This window comes from Solanum tuberosum, unplaced genomic scaffold (assembly GCF_000226075.1).
Source record: "Solanum tuberosum cultivar DM 1-3 516 R44 unplaced genomic scaffold, SolTub_3.0 scf00440, whole genome shotgun sequence".
Classification (NCBI taxonomy): Eukaryota; Viridiplantae; Streptophyta; class Magnoliopsida; order Solanales; family Solanaceae; genus Solanum; species Solanum tuberosum.
The window spans coordinates 364,584-373,725 of NW_006239363.1; the positions used below are offsets into that span (position 1 = coordinate 364,584).

A 9,142-nucleotide genomic window follows, 5' to 3' on the forward strand; every position below is an offset into this window, starting at 1 on the left:
CGCCCCCCCCCCCCCCCCCCCTGTTTAAGGTGTGTCCTGCACAAGTACTAACTGCTGAAGGGTTCTCTTTTTTTTTCTAGGTCTGAGCATTCAAGTTTGAAGAACTGTGTGTGCTCGTATTACCCTTTCGTTTCAGCCAAGTTTCATGTCTGATCTTGATCTCCAAGTTCCTAATGCTTTTGGTATGCAACTCCATCAATTTACATTCCTCGTTGGTTGAATTTGGTTTATTTCACTATATCTTGTCATCTTTTTAATTCGACAACTTGAAAATTTTAATCTTGCAAGTAAGCACATAAGAGGTTATATCTTTATTGTGTTATGTGCAAATGAAAACGAAAAGGATGAAAATGATGAGCTTTCTAGTTAAGAGGAGTTGTATTGTTCGAGTTATGCTTTATTGTAAATAGTGGTCAATGATATAGATTGAGAACCATGAGGTCGAGGTCTCAGATTCAAATCCTATCCTAGCTGAGACAAAACACTAGGTGATTGTTTTCCTATATGTCCTAGCGTTGCTGGATAGAGTTACATGTCTGGTACCTGTTGTTGGTGGAAGGTGATAGGTATCCCGTAGAATTAGTCAAGGTGTAACTATTGTGGTGCTTTGGTGTCCTCAGATCCCTTTGCTGAGGCAAATGCTGAGAACTCTGGTGCGGGGACAAAAGATTATGTACACATCCGTATACAGCAAAGGAATGGTAGGAAAAGCTTGACTACTGTGCAAGGTTTGAAGAAAGAATTCAGCTATAATAAAATTCTTAAGGATCTCAAAAAAGAGTTTTGCTGCAACGGTACTGTTGTTCAGGATTCAGAATTGGGACAGGTTTGCCTTGAAATATCGATCTCTATATTGTCTCAGAGAGAAATGTTGTGAGCAATATGACTAATGTTAGGGTGATTTTTCTCTTTGAAGGTTATTCAACTTCAGGGTGATCAGCGGAAGAATGTTTCTACATTTCTTGTCCAGGTAATTGTTCTTCATTTCAATCTGCAGCACCTTGTATGATGTTGTTGTTGTTGCGATAAGAGGGTAACATAGAAGAAAGCATGTCATACATGTGCCTCGGTTAGTACATCACGAGTTTGATCCTTGCCACAAACAAAAGCCTGGTATTTAAGTGGGGAAGTAAAGAGTGGGCTCATTGTCCACCAATTTAGAATATTGCACCAGCTGGCCCTAGGGAACTTTTCGGTTATCAACATATATATATTCCTATATAATAAGCACCGATCCCCTCTTCTTGATCTCATGATACGAGGGTCTCTGGGATGTTCTCTAGCTTGATCGAATTTACAGGTTGTTGGTAGTGTTTAAATGTATTTTATATTTAAGCTGATGTCTGAATCATTTATTTCTTTGAAACAGGCTGGGGTTGTGAAGAAAGAACACATCAAAATTCATGGTTTCTGATTGCCATCAGCCATCAATCATTGTGCAGTTACACTATTTGTTTCTGTCCCAAATAATGCTCTGCTATGAACTTTGAGAGTTGTTGTAAACTATAAACTTGTTAATGTTGTTCTTCTGCTTGTTTGATAGAAGTAATGCATTTGTTCTTGCGAAATGGTTCTGGCTTGTTTATACAATGGTATCTCAATTATAGCCCTTTAGGACGTAGAGTATATCTTGTTTATACAATGGTATCTCAATTATAGCCCTTTAGGGCGTAAAATATATCTCTTCTCATCATTCCTTTAGTGTTATGAGACAAATTCTATCATGTCTTTTTCATTCAGTCGAAAATTGATTTTATGATATAGATGCATGTGATCTTCTCCTCTATCCCTTGCAATTACAAACCTGAACCTTTACCACAATGACTCTACCCATACGTTTTGATAAATTCTACATATTTTTCATGTAAGACTACACTTTCTTAAACTATGTGCCAAATTAAAACGAGACAAACCAATTGAAACAAAGGAACTATGATAGTCAACACACCTCATCTTCACACCATCCCCACCACCCCACACCCCCTACCCTCTACTTTCACCTCCCATGGCATTTGCCTAGATTATATACAAGTATTTTTAGGATGATAGTTTTTGCTTGCTTACCGAACACAAGAAAATAAGTAAGTAACCAACTCATACTCCGTTACTTAGAAAATATTTTCTATGGAACATCATTTCTGTTTATCTGCCTCAGTTGATTTTTGTCTTGACCATTCTGTCTATATATCTTGGTAGCCAATATCAAAGAACATCAAAAGTCACAACAAAGATGAAACATTGTTTTGTTGCTGAAACATGAATGAGATTATAGTACAACCTTTGGAAGAGTGTTCTTGTATACATAGTACATTACATTTCGATTGAATACACACGTATAGAATACGACAATCCTAAGATATTACGTCTTAGCACATCATAACTACAGTAGCAAAAACAGCTAATGTTCATCGACAAGCCCAAAATATATGAATATAGATTCTTGTCATACCTTCTTGGCCAGCAATGAGATGATGTTGTCGCCTCTGCTCGACTACCTATTAGTGTTGGCTGCCTGTTTTAACCAGTAGATGTATTTATAAATGAAATCCATCTTTTGAAAAATAATCTTGCAAATATTGCTACCTTTTTTCAGTAAGATATCAGTACTTCAAGAATGACTGTTTTTCATGTACAATATCCTGTTTTTTCTTTCAAACTACTTGTAATGTTACGATAAAGTTGGACACACGTTTTCATTTATCCGTCAATAGGAAAGGTTACCTTCTTAAGATACTTCTTATGAAGTTTCATAGCGCTACTGCAAGCCTTTCTGGCATCCAAATTTCCAGTAATATTATTCAGGATCTGAAAATAATAAGCAAACGATTAGAGTATGAATACATACTCTATATGTGAGGTCTGGAGAAGGTAGAGTGTACACAGACGTTACCCCTACCTTGTGGAGGTAGAGAGGTTGTTTCCAAAAGACCCTCAACTCAAGTAAAACATGTCAAAGCAGATTTAAAAGGAGAAAACAGAAGTAATGAAGACATAGCACCTAATTATGTATTTGTCAAACCAACCTTAACAACCTCGTCCAGTCCTCTAGCTTCTGTTAGCTTCGCACTCTTGTCCTTCAGGACGCTGGCAACTAGGAAAACAGAAATTGGGAGGGGAGCTTCTGCATCCTTACCTCCACTTCTCATGTTCTCTCTCTCATATTTCCCATACTGGCGTATCGACTTAACTTTTGCTCGTCCAGAATTTTCAGCAGTCAAGTCAGGGTCTTCTTCATACAGAAAAAACAACTCTGGATCATATTCCAGAGACCACATCATCTGTTGGCAAATGGGGTTAACCCAGGCAAAGAGAAGATTTAGAGAATACGAACATCATGGTGAAATCACAAACTTTGAGAGAACGGAAATTTGCTAGTGGCTTCGCAACTTCAGATCAGGAAAACATTATTAGGAGGCAAATCTTACCTCCCAAAGATATAACGAATCAGCGAAAGAAAATTCTCGACGGAACATAACCATGAGCATCCGAAAAGCAAACACGTAATTTCCTCCACCTAATGTCTCTGTGTGCCAAGATCATAAGGAAATTCAATGATATTTTTCACAAGATGAAGCATAAAAAGAGAGAATCACTGACTACTTTTGATGGTTAAAAATTTGTACCAGAAGATTAATTCTCAAGCAATTAATATATATAAAAGAATATCACGGAGAGACTCAGTTCACAAAAGGACCTCAAAGTGGCTGCAAAGCTTGTTCCTTTATCAAAGACTGAATGCAGATACGAGACAATTACTGACATGGGGTTTACTGTAAAGCATTGTGAAGATAAATTGCACAGTGATGAATTGAGTTACTTTAGGCATGGCGTAGAAGATTCGGAGAAACATTCACAGACTCTCAGTGACTGAAGCAATGCAAAAGTTACAGCGCTGTATATAAACCAGAACATCCTAACATAATAGGTTAACAACGTAAGTGAAGGACTCTTTAACATGCAATGTTCTTCTCTTTTTGAGACTTCCGACAGTTCAACTTCACACAAACAAGAAAATGTGTTATGTATTGGTTGTGAAAGAATTACTAGGATATATGGTATGGTGCATCATTAACTCCCTTGACTTATTTGTAACTCCATCAGTATGACAAAAGTTTGCATCAATATGAAGAGTTGTAGATGAAAATAGAAGTAAAATTGGATAGTGGACTTGGTCTTAGAGGATAAAGTAGAGAGGTGGTACCTAAATGCTGGTGAAGTTTGGGATCGATAACTTGAGTTATTGATGCTAGATTACTTAGCTGCGCCTCCACTCCAACAGAATTCCCAGTAGCTCTGAAATTTTTTCTCTTTAAAAAAGCACAGAACACTTAGTATTAGCCACAGTAGTTACAAAACTCTAAGGAATTGCAAGGCCAGATATCAAAAGGATCGATGAACACAAATTAGTGTTACTGGAATTCAACTTGAGGTAACCAAACAAGTTCTGTTATGAAATGATGCGGGTATTCATGAAAATTCAGAAAATTACAATTTACACAACTATACACAGGCAGTCCGAGTAAAGTTATGTACCAGTCTCTTCATCATACGTTCAAAGCACCAAAATGCATCTGCTTCATCATCAAGTAGAATAATCATGGGAGAACAAAGATCACTCATTCCTGTTCATATTGTCAAATGTTAAAATAGTTTCAGCACAAGCTACTTGGACTGGAAGGGAAACAAAAAGGATTATTCCCCCCCTGGAAATAAAGTTAATGCTAACAATGACAAAAATATTAACGTTGATGAGAAAAGACACAAAAGGACCATTTGTAATATATGGACATCTTCCCTTACAAGAATAATTTATGAATGGAACATTTAGCTTTATAGAAATTTTGAGAGTGTACACAGATTTGAGCAATTAGAACTGATCGTCAACTTTAGCATAGTGCATGGTAGTAAGTCAAAGACGAGATATAAGTAGAAACTACAACATTCAAACTAGTATCACAAACACGAGATCTTAGTCTACTTCAAACCATAACTCACTGTGGTAAAGCAATCACGGGATCACAAAGAAGCCAAAATACTGGAAGAATTATCTTAAGAGGATACTATAATAACTCACCTTGACAATAACTAACTTCTTTGTCGAACCAAGCATAAACAGCCAAAATATCCCAAAGCTTTGATAGATTCTCTTGTTTCTCATAAAAGACAAGTGTCCGGTCAGTACGAATCACATCCAATCCTACCATAAAAATGAACAAGGATTGAAAGATGTAACATACAAATAAAGAAATTAAATTTGATAATAACGAAGAAGGAAGTGATTGCCAAATTAATAAGAAAAATCCATAGTACATCCAAAGCCAATACTCGACTTGCCAAAACCGAAAAATAGATGAATGAATTACAAAGATTGGCATGATAAGAAACAAGTGCATGCAAACCTATCTGGTGTAATGAGAGTTTCCACTGGATTACTTTTTTGTCATGCTCCTTCACCAATTCAAAACCATCAGACGGACCTGTAATTGCACGATGTCCAAAAAACAATCATCACTGTATACAGCATCCAAGAGCCGTTCCACCAGAAAGGAAGAGAAAGAGAAATCACACTACTTGGGGACTGAACATATTAAGTATTACCAACTTGACCAACTGAAGTTGGTTCTTTTGCCGCATTCAACTCTTGAAGAACTATAGGATCTAGAATAGGGTCACCATCTTCAGTGATTACAGGTGCAGAAATAAACCGACCACTTCCAATTAAGGGAAACATCACACGACATTCTTCTTTCAACGCAGCATAATGTACCCTGAATGCATACAAGAAATGTGTGTTGAGAATGTGATTTTGACATGGATTAGGTATTGATATACACTGTTGAATGGCAAAGTACGATGAAATTCACATGAGATGATAATTTGTCTATTGCCGAATCACAGATACAGAATTCGCAAAAGGTAAATCTTCAGCTATGAAACTTTGGAAACCATTCAGCTTTAAAATCTCATGCAAGCAGCTGAAAACAAGCATGTTTGAGTCACCTTCAACAACTTCTATTGTAATTCTACTCGAGTAACTAACTTAAGATGATGAAGCATACAGTTCGAAAAAAATTAATTGTTGCCTGGATATATTTATACTTGCTTAGTATGGAAAGTAAAATACCTCCGACGTTGTCGTAATTGCTCTCGTTCCTCAAATGTGCTCTTTGAATCATAACAGCCCAGTAAGAACTCCCAAACTTCACCTCTAATTGATGGATGGATTCCCTAAAAACCACAAATACTCAATACTAAACATTCTGTTACGCTGATGAATGAACTTACCAGAAATAGTTATAAAAGACTAGGATTATGTCACAAGTTCTTTTAATCAAGTCCCACACAAAAAAAAAGCATCAAACAAACAGTAAAGATGATAAAAATACAGAATTGCAATATTCCTGAATCATTTGGCACATAAACCGAAAGTAACTTACGAATCATGAAGCTAACCTTACCCCACGACAAACTCGACTAAGTATTTTGCCTATATCAAGATAACCTTCAGGGGTAAATGCAGCATGCCATCTTCTTGAACTTAAGGTTTTCCCAACCTGAATAAGTAGATTATTAGATAATAAATATGAGGCAAAACATTAGAAATGAAGGGTGACAAGGATTCAATTCAAGCCATCAATCAATCACACATCAATTCCAAACCAAGTTGAGGTCATTATATGAATCCCCTTCCTTCACAGTCTATTCGAGCTCATTCATTACAGAGTAAATCATGAGTTATCTAAAACTAGAGGAACACGATTCATTGCAAATGCCGAACCTTATGCAAGTGTAACAACAGCTAAGATGGTTAGATATTTGGGAGTCTTAGTTGTTGTAACAACAACTAAGATCAGTGTCGTACCTATACATCAATACAATTTGAAGTCTATATGGGACATGATCAAACCATCTCAGGTGACCTTCTCTAATTTTATGAATAAATATCAGTTTGTTCTGGTGGTAAACAGAAAAGACAATTTTTTTTCATACAACTAAAAATGAATCAGGGTTTGGGCATTCAGCCGCAAAATGTCGCTGATGTAAGGATCACTGATGGACACTACAAAATTATGATAAGCAAGAAAAGAGATGGCTTATTTAGCTAGAGCTAGAAGCATTCATTCTAGTCGAAACAATGTTTTGATAATAGCTTAACTGATCACTAGGATAGATTGCCTTTGTACATAGAGAGGAAAATCAGCAAAAAAAACAGCTCTAACATGAAATTGGATATTAGATAATCTATGTTTGGTGTAACTAGGAGTATTTTAGTTTTCTAGGACATTTAAGAATAATAGTACTTAAAATGGTAACAAATTCTTCTTTTATTCTGTTACTATATTTCTTGTCATCCCCTTCATAATATTTTCGTATCCTCATTATTCCATGTTTACACAGGATTTTGGGAAAGGGGTCAAAGGCTTTATCCTTGCCCCTGATGTTTATACAGTAAAATTTCAGTTCGCCCGAAATGCTCAAGTTTAGACTTATGAGCAATCTTGAACTCAGGGCCTGTTTGGATTGGCTTTTGGCTTATTTTTGTTATTTTGGCTTTGAAATAAGTGCTTATAAACACTTTTTAACTTTACCCAAACACTTCAAAACTGCTTAAAAACTATTTTGGCTTAAAAGCACCTAAAATAAGTCAATCCAAACGGGCACTCAGTCTACACCATTTAAGTAGAGTGAAAAAAACACCAAGTGTTGTAACGGGAGAAATTCTAGACTAGTTCCCACCACCTGTTTTCAGTATTGTGAGGATTCACCATAGACTAGCTAAGATGAGCTTAAATGGAGCAACATGGACAGTGATGATACATATAGCCGACTCCAACTTGCTTGGGATTGAGTCTTAGACTCGTAATAGTTGTTGTTGTTGTTAGTTCACACCTATATAGTACAACCAAAATAATTGACAAATTGATGATCATTTCTATAGATCATGCCAGCAATTCGTGAAATGTTCCTCACCAGCTCCTAACTATGGAAGCGTTATCCCGATTGCAAATAATCGAGAATAGCCAAATATTCTTTGACAAGATTAAAGGAACCAACAGACAGGAAATTTGACTAGCAGGGAGCAGCTTCTGGAATACAAACATCAAAACTCAACTTCGTACACAACTTCCTTCCATGTAATATTTAGGAATTAACGTTTGGACATGTCGGTGAGTTTATATTATGTCAAACACTTGCTAAGAGTTGGAAAAACTTCCTTCTAGTGTTAGAAAACTTGAATTAAATATTGGAATGGAGCAAAAAATGGATATAGGATTCATATAGCCCCGAAATTAGCTGTAATTGAGGCTTTGATGTTGTTGTATATTTGACACAAATGGACAGTGAGGATTCATAAAGACGAATTCATTTATACCTCAAAAAGCAAATGATTCGATCAAATCTTTCTATCTCCAAACATGAGATAATCAAAAGCCTAAAAATGCAACTCCAAAGTCAAATTACAGTTAGCTTTGCAATCAAAATCATTGTTCCAAACATTTGCATCTCTAATAATCTCAAAATCATAAATAAAATTCAAGCCTTCACCATAACAGACCAAAACAACATACAACATCAACTTAAATACAAAAATCTACTAAAATTACAACAAATATACAATTAGTTGAACCCATCTAACTCATAATATGTATCTAGAAAAATACCAATTACCTTGATTCTAAACTTGGTTTCAGGAACATCATCAGCACATTCAGGACGGACCTATCAATAAATATACCACAAATTACAGTTGAAAATAAAATAAAACAAATAAATTTTCAGGCTGAAACACGGATATCCGCTCTGCTAACACAATATAATACCTGATAGAATGAATCAGCAGAAGCTCCATAGTTCCTCCACATGCTTCAAATGTCTTAAAAAAATTTGGTACTTTGGAAACTCCTCAAAAATAAAAAAATTCAATACCAACAACTTTGATCAAGTATTTCAACAACAAGAACACAACAGGGGACCCACCTACATCATACCTTTTTATGCTTAGCTGGTTGGTGTTTTAATAAAGAGATTAAAGAAAAAAGGGTAGAAAAAAGGTTTTTTTTATAGAAAAATAAATAAATAAATTGGTTTTTGTTATTTTGATGTTTCAAAGTAGGAGGGGTGGGGGAGATGGGGAGGTCGG

The 9,142-nt window shown here is 35.8% G+C and overlaps 2 protein-coding genes across 2 annotated transcripts in view; one reads left to right on the plus strand and one right to left on the minus strand.

Annotated features, from left to right (window-relative positions):
- Nucleotides 1–1,568, plus strand: part of LOC102588762 (protein translation factor SUI1 homolog 2-like) — a 2,745-nt gene extending 1,177 nt beyond the window's left edge. Inside the window, exons 2-5 of the mRNA XM_006363464.2 lie at nt 81–182; nt 621–826; nt 917–970; nt 1,370–1,568. Of these exons, the coding sequence (XP_006363526.1) occupies nt 146–182; nt 621–826; nt 917–970; nt 1,370–1,414 (342 nt within the window). The 5' untranslated portion in view covers nt 81–145 and the 3' untranslated portion in view covers nt 1,415–1,568. The remainder of the gene's footprint in view (nt 1–80; nt 183–620; nt 827–916; nt 971–1,369) is intronic.
- A 659-nt stretch (nt 1,569–2,227) lies between these two features.
- LOC102589093 (TBC1 domain family member 15-like) lies at nt 2,228–9,074 on the minus strand. The gene is made up of 13 exons (XM_006363465.2): nt 8,823–9,074; nt 8,671–8,721; nt 6,459–6,554; nt 6,125–6,228; nt 5,599–5,768; nt 5,400–5,477; nt 5,075–5,197; nt 4,534–4,622; nt 4,202–4,307; nt 3,426–3,523; nt 3,024–3,278; nt 2,722–2,805; nt 2,228–2,512 (listed from the first exon to the last, which is right to left on the minus strand). Exons 1-13 carry the CDS (start codon nt 8,862–8,864, stop codon nt 2,492–2,494), a joined length of 1,317 nt encoding a protein of 438 aa, XP_006363527.1. The 5' UTR covers nt 8,865–9,074; the 3' UTR covers nt 2,228–2,491.
- Between the last annotated feature and the right edge of the window lie 68 nt (nt 9,075–9,142).